We start from the raw sequence: 25,906 nt of genomic DNA, 5'->3' as shown, positions 1-25,906 counted from the left end.
GCTCCGGCCGCGCCGAGTCACCGGCCGCGCTGCGTTGATAGTTGTTTACATCCGGGCAGCCAGTCGTGCCGCCAGGGCAAGTTGAGTCGCTGCAGTCGGGTGCGTTGGCGCGCTGGCACGAGAATTTAAATCGTCTATGTATGCGCAAGCAAGCGAAGCAGATGAACATTGCAATTGTTTGCAACGGCGAGAACTGCATCTTCGTTAGCAGCAGAGTTTGACAACACCTATCGCCAAAATAAACAGATTGAGACAACACGGCCGCGCTCTCTGCCTGTGATCGCGCTGGTTGAAGCATCTATACGGGTATACGTACGGTATTGGTTTTGTAGCTGCGTGCAACCGTCGCGTCCTGCTTAGTCGTTTTAATTAGCATTAGGCCACGGTTGAAGTGCAGGTGCACGGAGACAACAGAAGACTAACATGGCGACCGCCCGCTTGAGATGATTACCTCAGATAGGGCGTTTATTGTGGACCTGGTAGTATACAAGGAACGGAACGCCATCTCACAAATGGTGTTAAGTCGTTCTAAATCCTCCCTTTTGCTACCCGGATGGGCAACGGTACTACCATGGAGGTTCGTCCACTTCTTTAGATCATGCCTAGGGAGTACATTTTTTGCTATAGGTACTTTTCAGGGCACATTACTTGATTTAAACTCCATTTCCGGCTAGTTTGCGTTTACAGTGTACCAGACTTCTACCGTTACTTTCAGCGGCACCAGGGTCAGATTTAGCCTTAGTAAAACCGATAAAGAAGCTTTAACTGAACCCCACTACCCAAATGAGCATAAACCCTGACTGCACTTCGTGCCAGAGCTTGGCTCTCACCCTGGGCGTCCCTGAGCAGGACGAGCGTCCGGGCCCCCTCGGCGCACAGCGCACGGTAGAGTGCGCGAGGCTGGACTCCTCCGCCCATGCTGGTCGCGTACAGGGCGACGGTGGCGTGCAGCAGGGCCTCGTGCTGTTTCCGCTGCTCTTCTTTGGCGTCTCCCGCCACGCTGCTGCTCGCTGAGGACGATGGCTGCGAGGGAAGATGCAATGGGGGCGCCGTTAGTGCAATTGTCGCTACTAGGCAACTGCTTTGCATTACTGTCTCGCCTCTGAGAGGTTTGCATTCACGATTTAACATATTCCGCATCGTTTAGTTTATTGGAACTGAACGCAGGCTGTTTGATTGACTTATTTAGCGGTGATTTAGTGAGATGTACTAGTTTGAAGAATAACAATTGCGGCCTCTTGAAAACGTTGTTGTGGCATTGTCTGCCTAATAAGACTGCTGCACACAAAATATGACAGTTGAAGTACACGGATGCACGCGAAAATGACCAGAAAAAATCGGTAATTTTGAAACAGTAAATAAAAACAGCGCGGCCGTTACGGCTAGGCCGAATTGACATGGCAGCCGATGAGCGAGTGGCCACCCAGCCGGTCGGAGTAAACCTGCAAGCACCCGGCTAGCCGGAATGTCGCTTACGCTTCATGGCTGTTCGCGCGATCCGCAAGTAGGTGTAGGGTTGTCTGCGATAGAGGTCTTTTAAATGTTTCTAATTAACAATGCATTTCAAAGGGCTGCCAGTCACGTCCTAGTTGGTTCGTTGATACATACCGAAAGTTGGAAATAAATTAGGCCGAGGAGAAATTTGAGTGCAGTTGTCCTTTAAAATCAGCGAACAGTTTTTCTTTTCGAATAGCAACTTTAAAACAGTAAGCGGATTTTCAAGCAGGCTCAGCTCATTTCTAAGCGTTGAATGCATAAGTCAAGAACTAAGATTCAATTCCTTTTCGTTGACTTGGTGTAAGAGAATATGATGAACCTTTTGGAGAAACGAATTTTTTGAGTCCCGAAAGGAATCCCCAATGGGGCAGTTTCCGTCTAAAAGATGTCATTACTGCGAGAAAACTCCCGACGCTTTAATGAAACAGTGCAGGAATAACGCCCTTAAAGGGCCCTCGCAGTATAATATATCGCCGTTCATAACCCCATTCGCCCAGCCGCTGTCCTTTTTTTAATAATTACGTCGTCCTGCCCCGAATACGTGTTTCCTCGATTCCTCATTAACATTCTTTTGATCGCCCAAACGTTCTTCTGCTTAAGAATGTTTCCAAGACACTTAAGTATTATCGCTTTGTGCACGCTCGCAACTTCGTAATTTAAAAAAAAAAATGTGCAAAAGCAGTGATTCATTCACCTTACTTGCTGAAATAAATATTTAACGCAGAAATATAATTACATATACGATCCGCATAATTTGTCTAACTCAATATATAAGAATGTTAACAACAGCTAACAGTCAAGAACGCCAACGCGCGGGCACACGGCCAGTGGATTGTCTTTTTGTTGCGTGGAAATAGGAATGTTCAATTTGCTTATCATTTCTGCGACTAAGCAAGCTATGCTTCTCTGCGAGCCCAAGATTCTATTGTGCACGTATTTCGCCGCACTGATTACTGAATCAATGAGCCAATAAAATCTTCCGGTTCCTCTCCCACATCGTCACGGCAAAAAGCGGCCAGTTTCTACGCAAAGACAGATCGATAAATAAACGCCATGCGACGTTAGGTAGTTTTTAAAAACCAAAATATACAGGCGGACTTGGTTTTTCTTTTTTGCCAGAATACTGCTTGGATTTCTTCAGAACCCGAGATCAGAGGTGAAGTTTCGAAATATGGGTAAAAAGAATGTTTACAGCAGCTTCGCTGGAAGATAGGAGGATGATTAGATTACGGGTTTGGCCATGTCCAGTGACTTAAAATAGAAACAAACGAGAAATGTGGCTCCCAAAAAAGAATAATAAAGTGCCCACCAGGGTATCGATGGAAGGCATTCTCCGAAAAAGACAAGACCACAGCATGAGAATAAGCTCTGTAATCACGGTCGAAAATAGTTTGCGAGCATGGGAGCAGAAGCGGTTCGGGTTACCGAGCGTTCTTTAACCAATGCATAGCATGCGGCGGAATTTTCCATGTTTGTTCTGCGCCTGAAATGCAAACCAGGCCATCTATGACAGCATTTGAGTAACAGAGCAGCGGCGGACGTACGTTTTATACGAGGTAACACAATTCTACATTGTTTAACTCAGCCAACCACGAAATATCGTGCTAGCGCAGTATAAATTCCTGCGTAAAAATGGTTGTACGTATGTCCTTACCTTGTCTCAAAATGAGTAGTTTTCAGTTCTGTGCCGGTTGATGCGCTTAGATTCCGCAGCGTAACGTTAAAACTAACGCTCTTTTTGGTCGTGATATTTAGTAACCTTAGAGTTGAGCCTTAAGACATGATCAGCAAGCCTGTACGTGAAACTGGGGCTATTGGTTGACGCTTGAGACTACACAGAGCGAAGTTAGGCCTAACACCCGGCTTTCGCAAACCCCGTCGCCTTTCCTACTGCTGCCCAACTACTTTCATACATGCGAGTTCTAAAGCGGAAAATACGGCAGGCGTCACAAATGAAGCTTCACTGAGTAAACGAGTTCAGTCGTCAAAATCAGGGTCCAGGTATTTGAAATTACTTGCTTTAATGATTTAAAAACAGCTTCCTAGAAAGAGCGACATGCATGAGAATGTAACTATTTCGCTGTCTCTCGAGTTGTCCTAATTAATCCTGGCTACCGCGTAACCAGGATTCTTCTGCACACGGGAGAGCCGAAAGTGGACGTAAAACATAAAATGAAATAGAATGGGCGAATGAGGAGCATAAAAATGAAATAGACTTCATGTTAGGCAATACCCCTGGAGTCGTGCAGGATGTGGAAGTGCTCGGAAGGGTGAGGTGTAGCGACCACCATTTGGCAAGACCTCCAATTACGCTAGACTTGAGGAGGAATCGTAACAAGCTAGTACGAAAGAAGCCGATTAATTAGCTAACACTAAGACGTAAAGTTGAAGATTTCAGGATCGCGCTGCAGAACCGATATTCAGGTCTTACCGAGGAATCAGAGTTTACGACACAGGAAGTGAGCGATAATCTTACACAGATTATCAAGGAGTTTGCTATCGAAGTCGGGGGCACGACTGCTAGACAGGATACTGGCAAGCTTTCCCAGGAGACGAAAGATCTAATTAGGAAACGGCAAACCATGACATTTTCCACCCCAGCTGACAGAATAGAACTAGCGGAGCTTTCGAAGTTAATTAATACGCGTAAGACAGCTGAAATACGGAGCTGAGATATGGAGAAGGTCGAGTATGCTGTAAAGAACGGAGGTAGCCCGAAAGCAGTGAAGAGGTGTCTTGGCGTGGGGAAAAATCAGATGTATGCACTTAAATACAAGCAAGGCAATGTCATCACCAATAGGGATAAAATAATCATAGTAGCCTAGTAGTTCTATAGGGATCTGTACAGTAGCAGGGACATCCAGGATAATACCGAACGAGAAAGTAATTCAGAGGAGATAGACATCCCACCAGTAACGACAGAAGAAGTAAGGAAGGCTTTGAAAAAAATACAATGGGGCAAAGTATCTGGTGAAGATCAGATAACAGCAGACCTCTTGAAGGATGGCGGGCAAATTGTACTAGTAAAACTGGCAAACCTGTACACGCAATGCCTAATGACCGAGAGTGTACCAGAATCTTGGAAGAACGCGCATATCATCTTAATCCATAAGAAAGGTGGCATGAAGCACTTGAAAAATTACAAGCCGATCAGCTTACTGTCAGTTGTCTACAAGGTGCTTACCAAGGTAATAGATAATAAATCTCTGCCATCTTAGATTTTAGTCAACCTAAAGAACAAGCAGGGTTTGGTAAGTGCTATTCAACAATCGACCGTATTCACACGATCGATCAGGGTATAGAGAAGAGCGCGGAGTATACTGAATCCCTATATATAGCCTTCATAGATTATGAGAAAGCATTTGACTCGGTCGAAACCCTAGCAGTCATTCAGGCATTGCGGTACCAGGCTGTAGACGAGCATTATGTAAGAATACTGGAGGATACCTACAATGGGTCCACAGCTACCATCCTCCTCCATAAGGAGAAGAGTAAAGTACCTATCAAGAAGGGCGTCAGACAAGGAGACACAGTCTCTCCAATGTTATTCACAGCATGTTTACAAGGAGTATTCAGAACATTGGATTGGGAACAGGTGGCAGTAAGGGTTAATGGAGAATAACTCAGTAACCTCAGATTTGCTGATCACGTTGTCTTGCTAAGTCTCTCGGGGGAGGAATTGCAAAGCATGCTTACTGCACTGGACAAGCAGAGTAGAACCGTGGGTCTGAAAATAATATGCAGAAAACTAAAGTAATGCTGAATAGCCTCGGGAGAAAACCTCGGTTTGAGATAGGTGGCGAGGCAGTGGAAGTGGTAAGCGAATATATCTACTTAGGCCAAGTTGGGACCCCGGATACCAACCATGAGGCAGAGATAATTATTAGGATAACAATAGGGTGAAGTGCATTCGGCAGGCATTCTCAGATAATAAATAGCAGCCTACCATTGTCGCTGAAGAAGAAAGTTTATTCCAGCTGCATATTACCGGTACTCACCTACGGGGCAGAAAGTTGGAGGCTCACGAAGAGGGTTCAACTTAAATTGTGGACGACTCAGCGAGCAATGGAACGGAAGATGATAGGCGTAACATTAAGGGACAAGAAGAGAGCTGAGTGGATCAGGGAACAAACGCGTGTTAATGATATATTAGTAGAAATTAAGAAGAAGAAATGAACCGGGCCAGGGCATGTAATGCGAAGGCAAGTTAACGGCTGGCCATTAAGGGTAACAGAGTGGATCCCTAGAGAAGGCAAGCGTGGCAGGGGTCGGCAGAAAGTTAGATGGGCAAATGAGATCAAGAAGTTTGCGGGTATAAATTGATCGCAGTTAGCACAGGACCGGGATAACCGGAGATTAATGGGAGAGGCCTTCACCCTGCAGTGGGCGTAGATAGGCTCGTGATGATGATGATAATGATAATAATAATAATAATAATGATGATGATGATGATGATGATGATGATGATGATGATGATGATGATGATGATGATGATGATGATGATGATGATGATGATGACCGCGTAACACCTATGCTTTCGCCGTACTTGACGGCGAAAGCAGTACGGCGTCAAAAAAGTTGCCCAACGCAGTCGATACATGGACGGCGGTGGTGAACGAACTTTTTCCGGTAGGTTGGCCGAGAAACTTTTGCGGGACAGAAATGACGCTGCGGCGATTTATATGCGCGGCGTGATTCGCAGCAGCAGCAGGTCTTGTGCCCCGGACCCTGCAATCAGGCCGTACGGCACATGACTCCGCCCAGTGAAATATATCGATTGCCGCCTCTTCTTCGCTTGTTTTGTGCCGCTTCTAAGCTGACCAAAGATTTATTGCTGCCTAGAAACCGGCCCTTTTTTGCTGCTCGTTCGCGTGTGGCAGTGTAGCTGGTTTAGTAAGATCTAGGCCATTCCGGGGGTTTTCCTCCCAGCGTTTAAAGCTCCGGGTGCGGTTGGCAATTTTCGGCGGCGCCATAAAGGAAGGACACGCGCGAGAACGGGACTTCCTCCACGTTTGTGTGTTGGGGTTTATTTCTCTTTGGAGCTACGAAAATATTCGAGATTAATCAAGGCCTCTTACGTAGGAAAAAAGAAACGGGTGAACATTCTCTTTGGCCCAGCTTTCTCTTCAAAGGGTCGAGAATAACACAGTGTAATGGCATCTTTCTTGGTTCCCCCTTTAATACAAAGCAGAACGCTACCGTCGATATGATTAAAATGTCGCCGCGCGCACACATCTCCTCATCAAGTCGGCGTTGTTTAAACTGCGTAAAAAGAAGGTCTGGAATCAACATGGAGCTTTTTACTACAAGTATGGACAGCGTCGCTAAATTTCGGGAAAAGGAAAAAGACACGTACGAAGGAATTTTTCGGCGGTGGGATTTTTGTTGTTTTATTTTTGTGTTTGTACGGTGCCAACTTTAAACGAGCATATATTTTCAATTTCCTTATCCGACCTTCTGAAAGCGGATCGTTGTAACGCCGAGCGAAGGCTAGGAAATGTGCATAAAAGGGCAACGAAATCGACACGAAGCAAACTGCACGGCAATACCAAATGCGGACGTGTAAAGAACAGAACTCTAGCTTTGGCAATGTTTGAGCAAAGAAAACAAAAAAATGCATATGCAGCAGAGCCTCCTTCCAAGTACAATAAATTGAGAACATAAGAAAAACAGAATGAAGGGGCCCCACTTGTCTGCCAGTCTGAAAGAAGTTTTTCTTTCGATGGCATTGGTCGGCTGGGTACAACGAGCGAAGTAATTGCGAATGGGCTAAATGGAAGTGACAGGAATTCCGGCGCCCCTCATACTGCGGGGATTATCAAGGGTTACACAAGCCTTGATCTCTCAACTGTAATGCCAAGATGTCTAATCTTCAAGATTTTTAAATGTGACTTTGTGCAATGCAAGGTGATTGAGATGACACACGGAAGAGTGCAGTCGGCGAGGATTAAACCCACAACCTTTTTATGCCGCGAACGGGACTATACCTATTGAGCTGCCATGAACACTGCCTACGTCTCAGATATTCGGGAGGACATAACGTGGGAATACTTAGGAAGATATTCAATTATCGCCACCTTTCGACAGAGGCAGGAGACGCAGACTGTGTGCTGTTTCCCTCCGCGATCACCACGTCGAACATGGTGCGTGATTGCACAGGACGCTTGTTACAGAACAAGATTCTTGGTCAGATTCTTGATATGTGCACCGCTGTGCATGGTCGACGTACTGCCCTGCCAGAGTTTTGCTGTTACGACATGCGTGAGCTCCCTGCTTCCATGCGCCGACGTGCCCCTTGCAGGGTGGGAAGGGCTTTTCGTTACTATGTACTTTAAACATTAAGAGAGGCAAATGGCCTCGGCAATAAGCACATTTCGAAAGTGCATTGCCCTCTTTACGAAAACTTTTGGGATTTTAATGCACCTCCTTCAAATTCTTTGTTTAGAGTTCGTTCCTTAATATTGTACGTCAATATTGTACTATAATATTGCACGTCAATCCATAATATTGTGCGCCAAGCATGGCGGCCGAAAGAACGTTGCAAATCCTCCCTGTCACAAATTGCAGAGAAGGAGATCAGCCAAGCACGCCCTCTCTGTTTCACGGGAATGCGAGTAAGTGAGGGGCAAGCCATTACGTAGTGGAATAAACTGGAGTCCCTTATGTGACAAGTAGCTGCTGTCCGCGAAAAGCTCTTAACGCGCTTCGATTTCGATGGCGCCATGCTGAGTAAACGACCCGGACGTTATTCTGCGGCACTCGTGAGAAGCGGTTCACGAGGCGGGGAAAGATGTTCCGTGCTCCTGCGGTCGTTTCGTTTCGAGTGGGTCTTTATTATCGAGATGTCTTTCGCCATTTCCTTTCCACAGTTCCGTGCAGCTCTCTCCGGAAGCTGCAACGCGTTCGCAGGCGTCCACGCTACGCCACAGAAGGAAATAGTCTGCTGGGAGAGCCAACGAGAGGGGAGCGTGGAAGACCTCCGTGCGCAAGTGCACCCGTCACCCCATTGGTTTACGCGAGCGCCGCCTCTCTTCCTATTGGACGATTCCGGCCGTTGCCTCGATAGCGGTGCATAGTATAACCAGAGTCCTTCAATGCTTTACTGGTCACGAAACTTCGGCGCTCGCTTTATATAGGGACCGCGCGCGCCACTAGAGGCGCCACCGCCGCACGAAGGTCATCCAGCCGCCGCGCGTGCGGCGTATTGGCCAGCTCTTGGCGTGCAAACGCTCGCTGCTTTTGGTGTCTGCGCGCTGATTAAGTGTGTTTTTTTTTTTTCGTAGTAGAATGAATAGTCCAGTTATTCGAAGTAAGTTACCGTAGACTTCGGCCGCGAACGGCAACGGCTTCTGTGTGCTCTGGCACAAGCGCTGTGCCGTCGTATTTACGGATATTTAAATCTATATTGCTTCTTTTCTTAAAGCAAAGTTGTAAATACCACACATACGGTAGCTGTGTAGTCACGGACTGCTGCGGGCCTATCGATAATTAAATAAAAAAAAACTGAAAGAAACCAAGTACGCGTCGTTCAGACTACGCGTGAAACCGTTGATTGCTCTGGAATGCACAGAACGCTAAAAGAGATAGCCCAATAGTATTGTCGTTCCGATGAGTGGGTACATACTTGAGAACATCTAAAAACGCTGCAGAAACGCGAAGGATCAAAACACGAAGAGATATATGTTACTCCATGTGTCTTTCTGCTTCCACACTTTGCAATCCTTGCAAAAACAGGAAGCGAAAAAAGAACAATGAAACTGTATTTATCACACGCAACAAAAAATTTCAATGTTACGAAGGGAGACAAAAGAGCGTGGTCCAGCGTACAAAAATTTATTTTTTTCGCGCTGCGGTGGAGCACACGGAGGAAACAGAATATTGCCACGTAGCCAAGAACGACGCAAAGCTTTTCTGAACGCAGCGAGCTAGCGATCTCCTGCACTACAAAAGACTAGAATGAAACACAAACGTCTAAGAAGCAGTCCGCAGTGTGACGTGAACAGATGAACGTCGATAAAGTGAGTTGCGCGGCGTTTGCTATGCATATTACTCTTGGAACGTTATTAATTTCAGATCCATGGAAATAGGATCGAGAACATTGTTGAAGAAACAAAAATTGGCCGCGTATCAGCTCCTTTCGTTGCAAATGCCGTCAAAAGACGATAGTCTTTATCCGCTTTTGCGAAGTAAATGCCTCCCTTCGTTTTCCCGCTCACCTCTCATGTTGTTCCTCTTGCGTCGCGCTCCTCCCAGTGTAAAGACGCCAAAGGTTTGCCTAAATGATTTTAAATTTCCCGCGTTCCACTGCTCCAAACCGGGTGTCTCGATGCGAACGCTGCCGTACAGCGAAGACGCGCGTTAATCGAGGCGCCCTACTGCAACGTTTATAAAACCGCGTTTCCCTACTCCACGTGCGTTGCAAGCAGAACGTGGAACCTATCTAGTGGAACCTTGCATAACTGTTGCCGGTTGATTTCTTAAAATGGCGCCAGAAGCTATAGTGGCGCGGGCGACAGCAGGCGACGGCGGAGTGAATTCTTTTTCTGCAGTTGATGAAGTATTTAATTTCACAAAAGTCAAGCATGTTTGATTTTTTTATAAAGGAACACTGCAAATATCACTTCTGTATTGATTTGTTGTCTCATATTTGCGTAATGTCTTGCTCTTCTTCAACAATGTTGACAAGTATGAACATTACACCGGACATAGACGGGTAGATTTAGCTGTGACTATATAACACTATTGCGCAGGCGTTGTTTTGCTTTGGCCGGGTGGCTGAATCGAGTCACAGACAGACAGACATACAGACATACAGACAGACCAAAATTTCTCGGTTTAAGTAGCCCAAGAAAGACTATCGTCTTTAAAAAACCTCCGTCGCATGCCCCGCGCGAGGGACACGAGTATATGCAGAGCATTGGGGGTGGTCACGTGGCGTAGGTTGTGGTAGTTGGCGGTGGTAGTTGTAGTTGTTGTTGTCGTACGGGTGCGTCGACGGCGCTTGAAGGCCAAGTACGACGAAGTGCGCGAGGCGTTGGAGCACGGGGAGTTTGCGAGCTTGGACGAGTTCCTGCGCGCCTTCGACGTGCGGTCCGGGGAGGAGTACTCGGAGATTCTGCGGGCTGGCGCGTCGCGTCCGTGCGTGCTTCACGCGAGGACCCCCGCCGAGAAGCGCGTGAACGCGTTCAACCCGTGGATCGGAAGGGTTCTCGACTCCAACATGGACCTGCAGATCATCCTCGACCACTACGCATGCGCGGCGTACGTCGTGGACAACGTCAACAAGGCCGACCGCGGCATCTCGTTCTCGTAACGCGGGGTCCGCCGCTCGCCGCTGACGTTTAGAAGCCGTGTCTCGCTCTCGATTCCATGGATCCGCAGCTCGACGCTGACGACTGGCGGCGGCCTCTCGTTCTCGATGCTCGGGATCGGCCGCTCGACATGGCTCGACGCTGACGTTTCGCCGCTGCCTTAGCACGCGCAGTAGAGGGAGAGGAGGTAGAACCTGCTGCTGCAACGCCTCTTTCAGCGCCGGAGCACGCGCATGCGCGCCCGCACCTGTTGTTGAGAGCGGACAACGCCGAGGGACGACGGGCGACAGTGCGAGTTAAAGAAATGCTCTGCATCTAAAATCAAGTTAGCGACAAGGTGGCACCCTTTCCATATCAAACAATATTGCCCGACGGGACGTACGACAAAAAGAGCAAACGGGCGGGCGCTCCGGTTGAAACGCCAGATAAGAAACCGGAATCGGCCACGCGCGCTTACAAAACAAACAAAACGAACCCTAAGCGATAATTCGCGGAAATATGAAAAGTAAAAGCACAAGGATGTCCCAAAGCTTTTTTACACGCGAGCCTGAGCGCAAGGTAATACAAGTTTGCAAACACGTAATGAAGCACCGCTACAACCTGACTGATATGACAAAAATCCGTTTTAAGTTAGCCTTGTACAATTCTAGGCCCACGATGCTCTCAAAAGGGTACATTGCTTTTTCCATTCTCACACACAGTGCATTTCCACACACTGTCGCACACTTATAATCGAAGCTGAAATCTCCCGTTGCTCGCCTTGGAATGGTGCCCCTCCATTTCTCACACAGCTGCCCGTCGCTCGGTCAACAGAACAAGGAAACATTTTCTGTGGTATCGTTGTACAAGGAACGACATCCTGGGACGCAACACATGTTCGGCATCGTCGTTGCACTACTTAAGTCGCATCACAAGAGCGCGATATGCACGGTACATTTTTTTCCCGCACAAAACAATCACAACTCGCCGCGGCTCCACCGTTCGAGCCAGCGCAACGCCGCCCGAGGAGTGACCTCAGTGAGAGGGTGGCGCCACCGCGCGGCGGCCAAACGCAGCATATGAAGCTATCCCATTGAGTTACGGAGCAGTTTCGTGACCAGTAAAGCATTGAAGGACTCTGGTATAACGAAGTATTGCGTAGTTTTGCGTAGACGAAAGATCCACCGAGACGGAAGGTCTAATCGGTCAAGTAATCAGCGACACGAAAGATCCACCGAGAAGTTAGGTCCAATCGAGCCTGAATGTCCATCGAGATGAAAGATCCACCGAGACTTAAGGTCCAGCAATAAGACAGGTTTAGCGTGTTCATTTGGGTAAAGCGGGTAGAGATGGGTTTGAATCAGTTGTGTAATTTTAGCTCATCAAATGTAACTGACAGTTTTGACAATTTTGTTCGTCTCTTGCATGTAGGACTCAGTTTTGTGTCTGTGTAACATGTTGTACGTGAACATATTGTCCTTGGTGTTTAGGTCAATTTCAGAAATATCGTTTGTCACTGACGCAAGCAATAAAGTTTCGTTTTCAGCACTGCGATCCGTCAGGACTGTCAGTACTGCAATCCGTCAGTTGGTTCTTCACACAGTGTGGTCGCATCACTAAATAGAAAATAACAACATTTCCATAATTGCCGAAATGCTAGAAAAACAGAATTACTGCACTTGCCATTTTATTTCATATCCTATTGCACGTCTATTCTACTGCACATGTATCCTGTTGCATGCCATTCTTTTGCACAGATGGGCACAAATAAACATAGTTTTCGACGTTTATGCAGTCGCTAACGCCGTATTTAGGTTTTAAAGCACCAAAGAAGTAGAAAAAATACCAGGCTAGGTCTGCGGCGGCCGCAACAACTGCAGTAGTGACGCGAAATGACGCAAACTCATCTTGCGATTTGATGGACGGCGACCAAGATTTTACAGTTCATGTATACACACCTGTGTTTGTGTAGAGGATGTTTTTTTAAGAAATACTTTATTACAATTCTTAACACGCATGTGTCGGAATATAGTTATTGTAGTTTATTTTCGGAGCATTCGAACTTTGAGCTTTCACCGTGCAACACGCCCATAGCTTCAAACGATATCTGCGATCTTGAATTAGTAATACTTCAGCAGTCACAGTGACCCTTTGGTCACATGTCTTTGACTTCAGAGACGGGCCGGATAATCCTTCTGTCACCGTTAGCAGTGAGCATATATCGTTTCATATAATTGACGCACGACGCTTTGCCGAAAACTACATATGCCTATGCACCGGTTTCCTTTGTAGAAAATCTAAACACAATTAAAACGAAGTAATGTACGTAATAAGAAAACAAAACCAACTAATTTTTTTTAATCGTAAACCGTAAAACCTTTCCACAGTGTGAAATAGCAGACCGGTGTTCGATCAACACGACCACAGATTCCCGTTCGATATTACTGACCGAAGAAACGTAACAACTGCTAATATATATATGGCGGGGAGGGAGGGGGGGGGGGGGGGGCTAGGGCTAAGCATACTGCACAAACACTATTCAAGCTTAACAGCTCAAAGTACTGCAATCCAACAAGTAAACATCAATGTCCGATATGACGGGGGTGGGCGTCGACATATATACTTGTCATTTGTAAGCTTCGTTGCATGTTGCCATAGTCTGAAGCACAAAACGAAGGAAGCACAATCTGAAGCACAAATGAAATGTCATCTACTGTGGGGGTACAAATCTAGGCGCATAGGCCTGCGTTTTTTTTTTTTGTTTTTTTTTCCCCCAAATGTGTTCAATTGGCCGAGTCGCTGACGCCGCGGCGTGTTATGCGAAAAAAATACATGTAGTTGAGATCCGTAGGTGCGGGAGAGACATTTTGTTTTTTTTTTTTCCAAATGTGTTCAATTGGCCGAGTCGCTGACGCCGCGGCGTGTTATGCGAAAAAAATACATGTAGGTGAGATTCGTAGGTGCGGGAGAGACATCCCGCGGTTCACCATCTCCGATGAACGGGAGCACCGGAGTTCAGCCATTACGCCCACCTCGGTTCGGCCTTCGTTACTGCATAAAACGATACTTGTTAGCTTGAAGTGGTGCAAGGAGTTTTATTCGCCCAGTTCTGCAGTCAACAACATGTGAATAGCGGTTCATGATGATTTCTAAAGTATGACTAATGCACGATCACAGAACACGTGAGAAACATGGACGCATTGCACGCCCAAACTGAAACCTAAACTAGCTCGAACTACTCAAAAGTAAAACACAAAACTACATTCTCACGATTTCACTTGATCTTTTTACAGTAAAGTTCTTACTAAAGAAAAAGAAGCATTGAAAAAAAAAACGCAATGCGTAAACATGAAATTTAGAGCGTGAAAAATCGTCCTACAATATTGCAAATTTGTTCACACTCATAGGAAACGTCACCGGAAATGGTATGGAGTATGCAGAAATCACATCACTCAGGAATTCATTTTTGTACTCAATACGTTCACATAGACGCACTCAGGATACTCAAAACCTGGTCTATAGGACTGCAGACTTTAATCTGCGTAAGTAACCTCACAATGTCTTAAAATCACTTCAGTGTCCCTTTAAAGGGTCCTTGAAGTGAATTCTTCCAACTTCTGTTTGTCGTATTTACATTGCATATACTCATCGTTCATCCAGTCGATAAAGCAGCATTTAATTTTTAAAACCGAGCGGAACAAAATGTAGCCATGTGGCATTAGCGGCGGCCGTGACCACTACAGCTCGGACGATTACACGTCTATCGATGTAATTGGACGATACCCAAGATTTTAAACTTCTTGTACACTTGATTCTTTTCCAATGTTATTTTTTTAGTTTTAGTACTATTGGCAGCAAGCACATGTATCCGAATGTAGTTGTTCTCGCTTATTTTTGAAGAGTTGCTCAAACCAGTTTCGGTTTGGTTCCCCACAACAACATGCGTCGCGTCCAACGTTACCGCTGGTTGGCTCCATGATAAGTCAGATAAGGCTGCCAGCCCCGCTTAGAATCGTAACGTTCACTAGCTGAGGGGTACGCAGTGGTTCCACGCCCTCCGTGCCATCCGAGACGCTCAATTGCGAGGAGCTTCTCCCTCAACTTCGGAGCTTGCCTGGCTCGTCTCTGGGTCGTAAGTGGAACATTTGCACGAGGCCGACAGTCGGTGGATTCGGCACTGCGCCTGCAGGCTGTCGGTGATATGTCAATACCGCGCCAACGGGAACTCGCCAGCGCATAGTTGTCTGTCAGCCCGCAGTCTCCGAACTTGTTCATAATGCAATGATGATTCCAGCGCAAAATGCTCAATGCAGTATGGGAAACATTACATATACAAAAAAAAATCAATTGCAAAAAAATAAAATAAAATGAAAACCTCAGATCCGAACCTGCTGCTGCGATGCACTCCATCTAGTGCTTCAGAACACTCCTCCATGCCACATTTTTTTTTTCTTTACTGCATAAAAAAACGTGCAGTTATTATACAATACAAAACTTAGCAGTCATCCAAGAAGAATAGCACCGCAGCAGCTACGATGATGCGCGCGTCACAACAATAGCAAGCAGACACGCGCGTTTAACATGTGCAGCCACTCTGGTGGGTCACTTCCCTCCGCAGAGTTATTCTGCACCAAAGCAGCCTGTTCCCGAAAAACAAACTTCGTTGGGCGGAAAGGGGGGGGGTCAGTCATGCAGCACTGCTACAAGCTGTACAATTCCAGCGCAAGAAAGGTATCATAGGGCCCTCCTGTCGTATCCCTAAAGGGCAAGACCACATTGTGTAAAGAGTGAAGGGCGGTTAAATCAGGAATGAGGAAAAGTCTGCTCCAGGTGAACCGGATAGAGGATCGCTGCTCTTTGCACAGGGACGCACAGAGGACGCAGGCTGATAGCGGGATGCCTCCTGCACATATGCGAGCAGGGATCGAGGTCCGTTGGTCCTTACACTTCCCCTCACTACAATAACCCTTGCCGAAGAGAGAGCCATCGTAGAGACCTACGCGAGTGCAGCACGATGGCATCGTAATAGGGCTTTAGGCGAGAGATGTGCACAGTTTCGCGGCCACGACGGCTTTTTTTTTAAGTGCGATGCACTTTATAAGCGACCCCAAACCATCCACCGCCGGCGGCGGCGTCGGCGTCCGCAGTGCTCCTCTATATTTAAAAAAGAAACAGCATCCGGCGCCAGGTTTCGATCCGAGGACTTTGCGGCCGCAGCGCGACGCTCTACCGACCAAGCCACGGACACGACGCTGATATCAGAGTTAGTGACGCGCCTTATATCTTTAACGCATTCAAACTACGTCGTCAGCGGCGTGCGTTGGCGACTCAGCGGCGTTATAGCGGCTTGATAACTGCGTGGTGTACACGTGATACTACAAACCCGATGGAAGAGATGGAAGAGAAGGCGGCGAGGCGGTGGGCTGCGGGGGCCGAGCGCAAGCGCCGCAAGCGGGCCGACAACCGTGCATTCGCACTTTTACATTCTCCCCCTCGGGGAAATGCGGGGGAATTTTTTTTTGTAAAGCGTTAAACCAAGATAAGGCAAACACTTTTTGCGCAGGATGAGCTAGCACAGACGTCAGCAGCGCAATCGCTTATTTGCAATCTATTTTTCCCGCCTAAAGAGCGCAGTTACTAGGGGTAAGATATTTGTCAGGATTTGGGGGACGCAAGAAACTTTTTCTTTAAGCTGCCTACATGAAAACTATGTATGAAAACGTGCTTGCGCGAAAAAGGAATGTCTGTCTCTTGGTCGGACTATTGACGCTTATATCAAGGACAAACCGTTAAACGTTGCTTTGTTTCGTGCCGGGATACGGCGTTTTATGGAATGTTTTGCAACAGACTGCTGAAAGGGGCATGGTCATGGACATCTCTCCTCAGAGATTCTTTCTAAATACCACGGCCCCTACCGTGTCGTCAATTCTTCGTCCCAAGAGAACAATGTTGTTGAACCACTGACGCCATAGGATGATCTCCGCCGTTTAAATTACACTTAATCTCTCGTAGTGGAATTGATTGATTGATTGTAGGGTTTAACGCGCCGACGCAACGCAGGCGGTGAGGTGCGCCGTAGTGGAGGGCTCCGGATTCATTTTGACCACCTGGGGATCTTTAACGTGCGCCGAAATCTCGCACACATGGGCGTTTTTGCTTTTCGCCTCCATCGAAAAGCGGCCGCCGCGGCCGGGAATCGAACCCGCGTCCTCGTGCTCAGCAGCGCAACGCCTTAGCCACTGAGCCACCGCGGCGGGTTGTAGTGGAATTCACTTACATTTTTCCGCTTAACATAGCGGTCGCCATCTATTGGGAATTTCTGAAACCAAACGCCCCCCGTTGGAGTCCATGTTTTTTATTATAAATTGCGTCTGATGGGTATTTTTTAAACCCACCACATAATACTTCCCATGAGTGAGCTGTCCTTTTAGCATACCATCTTGGCACAATTTATGTCGGCTTAGTTCGAATAAAGCAGGCGTTCCAGCCGTTTCCTTTAACGCATACCTCTGGGAGGAGCCCACGCACGGAAAGAAGGCAGGACTTCCTAATTGCGTACACATCCATGGTGAAATACCTAATTATGACACGTGAAAGATAACTTAACGAGTGTTATACAGGTTACTACCGCTAGTCTTAGTACCCCTATAGTACCACCACGGTACTAGGAAGGGTACTAGGTAGTATCGCGATAGTACCACCACGGTACTATCGTGGATGGCGTTCCAGTAAATTTCAGTGTGAAAGTGACGCTGTGGGCCCCACTATTTCACCCGCGCTTCCTCTCAGGATTTGAATTGCGCAACAACATAGCACGTTCTTCTTGAAAAAATTATGTTAAAGAATTCTGTGCCCCACTTTTCCTTTAACAAACCAGAAATGATAATATTAGGTGGAAATAATACCCGTGCTACACGAGCGTTTGGAAGGAAATTTCAGTCGAATGACATTTGAAATTTCAAATGTCATTCGAACTGGAAGGAGCTCTGTCGATCTACACGACCATTTTTAAAGGCCGTTGAAAGTTTCCGCGTTCCCCGCCATGTTTTGGTGTCGCCACTGCTGCCATGTTTCGTTCTTGGCGAAAATGTAATTTCGGAGTTAAAATGGGCAAAAAAGCAATTATTAGAGATCAAATTGATAACTATCTACAAGAGCGCACAAAATATTCACAAGGCAGCCAGTTTCTTTTTGTCTTTTTTCGCACCGCCGGTGTTGAGAGTACAAAGCTACCTCGTAATCGTAGTGCCAGTGACAGAGAACGAAACAAAGGGAACAATGAAAAATTATGAATATCTTGCAGTTCAAACACACAGTTTTACTCGTAAATAATTGTTTTTTTATTACGGCTTTCAGAAACTGAGCCCGAGGGTACGTCCGTTCGTGTTTCAAAGGCCTTTGAGACCCTCAAAGGTCAGTTGTTGTGCTCCTTTGACTCAAATGCCATTTGAACCAAATGCCTTTAAAAAACGTCGTGTAGCAGCTCAAAGGTGTCATCTGAGTCAAATGACATTTGACTCGAAGGCCTTCGAAACGCTCGTGTAGCACGGGTATTAGACTATTACATCTTCAACTTTTCTCTACGGGTTTGTTGCGCTGTTAAGACACATTTACCCACGCCTGAGCTTTTCTTTTCTTTTTTGTTTGCTTAGTAATGGAGAAAACAATGCCAGCTTTGTTTTCTCTTCCTCAAACAGTACTTCCAGGAGTGTTTTCGAGGATGCTGTAACCCTGCAGAAAAGGGTGATGTTCGCGCCTGCAGGAAGAACAGGAAAAATGCCTCCACCGAGAATCCCTTCGCGCACAACCCAAACGCACAAATAAAAGGCAGCGTACACTGACGGGAGAGTTGATGGTGAAGCCAGGTCCGCTCTCAGGGGGTGTTACAAATGGGCATATCGACACGAGAAGGCACTGGGGCGAAAACTCAGCAGCCTCTTCACTGCAGCTTTCCGTGAAACTTCCGAAGCTTAAGATGGATGGATGGCTTTGACGACAAAATTATACCTCGCCTTCCGCCTGTCGTTTTTGCCTTTGTTGTGATTTTAGCGTGGTTGAGTGTGCCCAGTGTTGCCTGTCCAGCTTACCTGAAATAGCGTCAGAAACAAACGAATGAGATGTCTCCACACACAGCGTTCTCTTGAAACCTTGACTCTTTTGTTACGTGTATGCGATTGCAATAACGGTACAGCTCTTTCTTTCACAAAATGTCGCAGATTGGTTCAGAATAGCTGTGCGGGGGCACGTTATTACTTTCAATGTCTTCCGCCGGCCTCTGTATGAAAGCACGAAGGTCTCTTGTGCTGCAGCGACTTTGCTTTGGGGTCATTGTGTTCAATGAGACCTCGAATGGGCAAGCCCGTGCATAGTTCCAGTTAGGAGGTGCATCAATGAAAATGCGGAATGATAAGCGAGAATTTGTGTCCTATCTCACCCAGAAACAGTGACTTCATTTTGTGGGGGTGTAGTGATGCCAGCGCCGATGGACCCCGTCAGGGCGATGACCCTCCTTCTTTCTCCTGGCTTCGTTGTCCCCCCATCCGTCAGCGGAAGGGCAGCCCTTTGGGACGGCCTTGGCGGCGACCTTCTACGTGGCTTTTGGAAAGGCTTTCGCTTCGTCCTAACCTTAGGGGGCGGCGGACACGGGGGAGCGGGGGTCAAAACCCTAATTGGTACGTGTGTTGCTGTGCGGAGGCGGCTTCGCTTGCGACTGCATGCACAATTTTGCGGTGTTTGTCGAGAGCTGCGACTGCGAGCGGGCGCACGAAGACCCACTGCCGTGGCGGTTTCTGGGCGCCAAAACCCCATGCACCTTTCCAGCCAACCGAGCGGTGGTTTCACACCTTTTTTGCCTCCGGGCCAGAGATCGTGCCGCGATACACCCCTTGTGTGCTGCGGCGCCTTTTGATTGTAATCCAGTTTTCATCGTCTTCAGTTATCTTCGTGTCTCCTGTAAGTCCCTGTAAATATCGTTGTAAATAGTGTTTTCTTGATCATCTACCTCCTGCGTCTACGTCATCGGCTACTTTCACCCATCCACGACGACACCACTCACCTACCTTTACTGGGTGTTCAGCATTTCTTGACTATGACGTTTTCAATCAATCAATCAATCAATCAATCAATCAATCAATCAATCAATCAATCAATCAATCAATCAATCAATCAATCAATCAATCAATCAATCAATATCTGTTCCTACTGAATTCCGCTTGGTGGTTGCTCGTGATATTGTATTTACAGCGGTGAAAACTTTTAGTAACACTCGCGAACACGTGGCCATCGATACATGCAGCGCAGCCTCCTGATAGCCACCGGAATTACCCGCAAGATTAGGGGACGGCGATGCGGCAGCCAGGCACCTGAAGGGTTGTTTCTTCTACTTTTTTTTCTTGGCGGGCAGCGTGGGTCTTGGTTGGGCTTCTGTGTGCGCAAATAAAGGAAGCTAACGTGCGATTAATGTTGCCGATGCTTACTCTTCTAAAAATGATGGCCACACGCAAATACTCGCCACTTCTCATGCTTGCGGATGCGTGCTAAGACATCACGGCGCCGGTGATGAATGTCTGCGCCCAAGAACCGTGTGAAAGGCGACATGAAAACTTCACGTGTTATCAGCCGAAGATAGATCCAAAAATAGGCGATGGCTGCTGAGGTGTGTGAGGGAGGTCGGGGACTCTTGATATCGACAGTTGCCCCTTTAAGCAGGTCGCGTTGCACGTATCGATGCCCACACGTTCACATTAACCGTTTTGACTTGCATACCCTCTTGAGTGACGCCTAAATAAAGTTTCAGAATTAGACTCCATTGTGTGGTCCTAGCACTACACGCTAACTGTCCAGGCTTTTCTCAGTTTCAGAAACTGTGACGGGGCCCATGACCAGTAATAGCAAACGAAAAAAAAAAAAATAGAACAAGCAACGTGTAATTCGAGTAATGGCAGTCCAACGTACAACTTTTACGGACGATTAACGAGCATGAGCTGAACTACGCAGCAGAAAATATGAAATGAACGCAAAAAAGGGCGGTTCTTTGTTCTTTGTTGTGCTTGCAGCCGTTAACACGCTGAATTACTGTTAATGCAATGGTGCTCACAAGAGTGCTTTCACTTTTCCTTCCCGCTCACGCCGTTCCTTAGTGTTGCACGCCCCCTGAAGTGTGCATCCCACAAAGGGGCCCATTTCGATACTAGCCGCCTCAGCTACCATACAAGCGGCAATGTTCGGCTCTCCTGATTCGGCCGATCCAAGCATGCAGCTTCCGGAAAGCATGGCTTCTACAGACAGCCCGCTGTTGTGTGGCGGCGGCGTAGCGCTTGCAGCCAGTGTGTCGACAGCCCCGCAGAAAATTACCAACGTTACGATACACGACACTGAACTCCACTAAACCTTGGAAGTTCGTCTAAGTAAAAAATGCCGAGCAATTGCCGCTGAGTGCGGGACCTCCTGTTATAGCCGTACATGCACCTCCGAACCCTTTTGACGCTCCCGCTGTGAGGGATTTTTCAAAGAAAAGCTTTCTACCTCTACCAGCCAACGGTTCTTTCGATACGTGCGAGGTACGCAACTTCTAACGCGGCTAGTGAGGCGGAGGGCACTTTTCACAAACGGAGCACAGTGTAGATGGCGCGACGATAGGGCACTATTACCGAGGGTTCCCCGCGCTCGTCCCGGCGGGCGCATCGGCGGGACCAATCCGATGGCTTTATCGTCTGCTTTAGCGACGGTTGATTTCGGCCCGTCTTGGCGCAGCTTCGCAGCGCAGCTTCATTGCGGGCTTCCTTCGCACGGCTCGATTAATTTGTTCGACAGCACCTCCTGGGTAACCTGGACCCGACGGAATTAAGTGGTCGTACGGCAAAGATACGTTAAGGTTTAGTTTGCAGGGCGGGAAAACAAAGTGTAGAGACAACCTACACACCTTTGCAAGTTAGGCGAGTTGGTAGAAGTTCATATTAATCACAGCGCGAAAGACGGGACAGATAGAATAATAAACGGGAATGAGCTGAACGTCCAGCCCTGTGGTTATTCTTCTATCTGTCCCGCCTTTCGCGCTGTGATTAGGTATGAACACTTACAGACATATCTGGCCGCTAGAGAAACGCTTCCTTTTGCGCAGTGCCTGTCACGAATGGGTTGGCGTTTTCTGAATTTCTGAATACCAATTCGGTTGTGTTTTAACAAGTAATACAAAAGATGAATACAGCAAATGGTTCTGATAAATAGCGTTTATAAAAGTTCCGTCAGCTTTCTCGCAATTCTCAAACATACGAAACTATTTAGTTTAAGCCTGTATAAATGGGAATCACTAAGCTCACATGCCGGATTGTTTCGGTGTCTGCGCTTGTGTCGCGTGGTGGTGTAGCCCCGAGCTAGCCAGTCAGGATGGCTAGGTTCCGCTGTCTCACCCTTCGAAACACGCTCCTCCCCGTTTTCTTTCTCCCGACTCATGGCCGGACTACAGCGGCGGCGTCCGACGCTCGAGCCCGGCCATGGCCGACGCTGCTGCGTTCGGGACGGCGCCCCCGCGAACCTCAGGTAACGGCTGGCAGAATCTCTCACTTCACTCTTTCTAGAGCGATGTGTGTGAATTCAAGTGACGTCGCATGTGGAATTGTAGTGGGGGTCGTCGCAACTTTGCTTTCCAACCACCTTCAAAGCGTGGGTTGGAGCCAATTTTTTTCTCACACTGATGCGTTTTGTTAGAGGTTGAAATGCTATCATATAACCTCCCTTTGTTTAACAATCAGCTTTTTTGTCGTCCGGCCCCTAGGAGCTGGCAGGCGTGGCCGAAATCTCCTGCTTAGGGACAACACCGGTGAGTTTGTACGTTGACCTGTTTTTGTAGAACACCACGTTAGTTTGGGCTTAGATCTATCGTGTAACATTGCAAGAAGTTGGCTTTCTCTCGTTGCGACCTCTCTTGGAGTGAAGCATTCGTTACGGAGTTTATTGGATCGGACGGCGGACGGTATGCAACTGTAGTAGCTGCCCGTGTAAGACAGACGTTGTTACAAATAAATCATGGGAGGCAATTCAGAGTAGGGAACGCAACGGGAAAACCGTTCACGCCAGAACGAACTACGGAATGAAGATGAGAAACGTGATCGTGGAACGTTAAGCACGTTTTTTCCTGAATCTCGTCGAAGCACTCCATTGAGGACTAATTGGCTAATATTGCCGTCGGGTAATAATTCAAGCGCGAAAGAAGGGAACCGAGAAACCGCTACGTGGGGTGGACAAGTGCTGGTCCCTAGGGGCTGCGGTCAAAAGGCCACACCCTGGCCCAACAGAGGGCGGATATCTCGGCCTGTTTTGATGTTTTTATTTCTTTACTGTCGCACAAAACGTTTTGTGTACACCTTCCTTCATGTTTCTGACCATTGACTTCGTTACTTTGAAATGTTTTTTGTATACCTGAAGCTTTGTCGCCAGTGCGGGCTTGTTCCCAAGGGCCGAACCGAATACCGCAGTCACTTCATCTCACTCTGAGGCCGTACAGGGCACGTTGCAACGCAGGGGAAATTTATCATGGTCCTCTCCTGTACATTTCTCCAGGACGAGTAATTAGCCAGATAAGGAGGAGGCATTTGCGAATCTGCATCAGAGCGCTCTCGCTAATTGGGTCTCACTTTCGCCGGCTCATCTGTATGTGAGAGGGTCTCTCTATGCCGACCCCGATTTGATGCAACCGCCGCCCTTTCGCCTCCCATGCCCTTTCATATCGATCGCGGCGCAAGCGTAAATAAAGGAACCACCCAGGAGGCCTTGTTCGGTGAAGCAACGTGTGTGCTGGCTTCCACGAGGAAAAGCGGGAGAGGGACTTGCCAACTGCGCGTAGGGCGTGTGCCACCTGGGCTGCTTTCGCTGCTACGGACGCGTGTCTATTTTTCAGAAATAACCTTTCTTGTCTTTTATTTAACTTCAACAGTTGTAGAGCAACAGGTTAGGGCTCCTGGAAAAGCGCCTATGTTCTCAGTTAACACAGAGAACTGTCTGCAGGGTGGGCTCAGCTTCTGTGGAGAAGAATAAACTTCGTTCACATAACCCTTTTCCTAAGGGATGCCGGTGCACCTGTCGCAACTTGTACTTCGGCTTGGAGCCTTCCTCCGAGTACATAACCAGCACGCGTCCGCAACTTGGAGTTTTGAGTTTGAAGTGCGAGAGCGTTACTTGGCTACGCTTACAGAATACGCGCCGAGCTTGCGCCCTCAAAAGACATCCGTATAAGCGCGCAGAAATAACGTCTTCTAACTGGGAAAATACGTGGCAGGGGTGGTAATCGAATCCAGTGAGGCGCCATGACAACAAAGTTGTTTGACCACTTCTCTAAACCGACGCGATGCGGTACACGGCGTTTTAGTAAGCTAGCGATGACCGGACGAGTGCCAGGAGGAGCACATCAACACAAAGAATGTGTGGGCGCTCGTTCCAGCCTGAGGCATAGAAACATCGCCTAGTGCGCGTTGTTTGGTGATGCGTCGTGGACAATTTAAGAGAGGGCATACGACGGCCTAGGGTGCGTAGTTCGAACCAAGTTGAATCGCTTGCGTTCTTCCGCGCTGTGATGTCGTAAGAATATGCTTGGCGATACTCAAAAACTTTTCTGCACACCCCGTGTTCAAACGGCTAGTGTTCTTGGCTGTAAGGTTGGCAGGGCGCCTGCGCCGTAAACGTAGCTGTCCCCGACTGTACATTGGGCCGGAAGGAGTGGGAGGAATAAGCGTTTATACGCAAACTCAGAGCACATGGGTGGCCGCCTTAGTTCAGGTAGCTTGAACGATATTTTGACGTGGAAGGTTACTCTCAAGGCGCTCTGCAGCTTCGCTTTGTTCCCTTATGATTGATTCAGGGTGGCTAAAAGTTTCAGCTCGCACTATTTTTCCCTCGCATTCTTTTATAATAAATTCAACTTCAAAAATGTAGCTACCTACCAGCATCTACGTGAATACAGTTACATCAAGCCGAAATAGCAACCGCTAGATTTTACACGTCGGGGTTTGGTCAGTTTGTGGTGGTCGTACGTTTCCGATCCTACGCGGCAACGCAATAAACAGGGGAACGCTCTTCCTTCATGAGTTTGCTTCCAGCCCTTGCTTGGGGCATCCGCGCGACTGGACGAATTCGCAGTTCACGCGCGCGGCAAGCTCGTCAGCGGAGGGGCTGCCTTGTTTCCTTGCACAATTACAGAAATGCCTTAAAAGCATGAACGTGAAAATAACGATGTGAAGCCATGGTCCTGCGTTGTCTTTCTTTGTATTTTCTACACTTCTCGTTGGCCTTTTTTTATTGTTCGGCATCCTTGAATGCTTCTTGGGCGCTGGCTTTCTTGCGACAGAAGCAGTTTTGAAACGCTCCCTTCAACACCCGCACCTCTTGCTCCATGGCCATTGCACAAGTTGTGAGTATTTTTTGCTTCAAATTTCAAAGTGTTTCCCCATGGATGCTTTTTCTCGCGTCTTACCTTTTACGCAAGTCCCACACCGACTTACGCAACATCAACCTGTCTGCGCGACGTCCACTTGCTCTGCGGAAAAGACACCTCCGCTACTGCCTTTCTATCTGTCCACAATCGTCCTCCTCTCCGCCATTATCTTTGACAAGGCACCAGTTGCGGATCCGAAGCCTTATATACTGTCGGATAAGGAGCGCTGAACAGACCGCAAAAGCCAAGAACAAAGGAGGGGACACTGGTGTTGGAGCTGTTGCCAGTTGTGCCCACCCTACTGTCACCACCTCCAGGGAACGAGAAAGACGTGGTGAGGAATAGTGGTTGGGAAAGAGAAATCACCTACAGCTTTGACAAAGGGACGACAAACCGAATGGCCGATTGTCGCGAAACTTGGCACTATTCAGGACAATTTCTAGCATGAAGTTGCTCATGTTCAGCTCCATTAGAGAAACCAGCCTAATCACAAATTCTAGCATCACGTGTGATGTGGCTGGAGTTTATGTAATTTAGCGCTATTTTATTGTTAAGACAGTCTTTGAGTGAAGTCACTGGGACTCGTGCGTACTGTCAACAACGTGGTTTGAAGAAAATTTCAAAATGTTCGTTGCATGATCTTGGTGTTTTGTAGACTTTTGTCGCCCTGCGACAGCCCAGTAGGGATGTCGCA

At 47.6% G+C, this 25,906-nt stretch overlaps 1 protein-coding gene across 1 annotated transcript in view; it reads right to left on the bottom strand.

Moving 5' to 3' along the window:
- LOC144166001 (uncharacterized) overlaps nucleotides 1-25,906 on the bottom strand; it is a 159,428-nt gene that overhangs the window by 76,357 nt on the left and 57,165 nt on the right. Inside the window, exon 2 of the mRNA XM_077695671.1 lies at nucleotides 831-1,023. Within this exon, the coding sequence (XP_077551797.1) occupies nucleotides 831-1,023 (193 nt within the window). The remainder of the gene's footprint in view (nucleotides 1-830; nucleotides 1,024-25,906) is intronic.

Source organism: Haemaphysalis longicornis, unplaced genomic scaffold, assembly GCF_048455015.1.
Source record: "Haemaphysalis longicornis isolate Haplotype H1 unplaced genomic scaffold, Haemaphysalis longicornis Haplotype H1 scaffold_154, whole genome shotgun sequence".
Classification (NCBI taxonomy): domain Eukaryota; kingdom Metazoa; phylum Arthropoda; class Arachnida; order Ixodida; family Ixodidae; genus Haemaphysalis; species Haemaphysalis longicornis.
The sequence above is the reverse complement of the archived record's forward strand: the minus strand, read 5'-3'. Positions and strand labels throughout refer to the sequence as shown.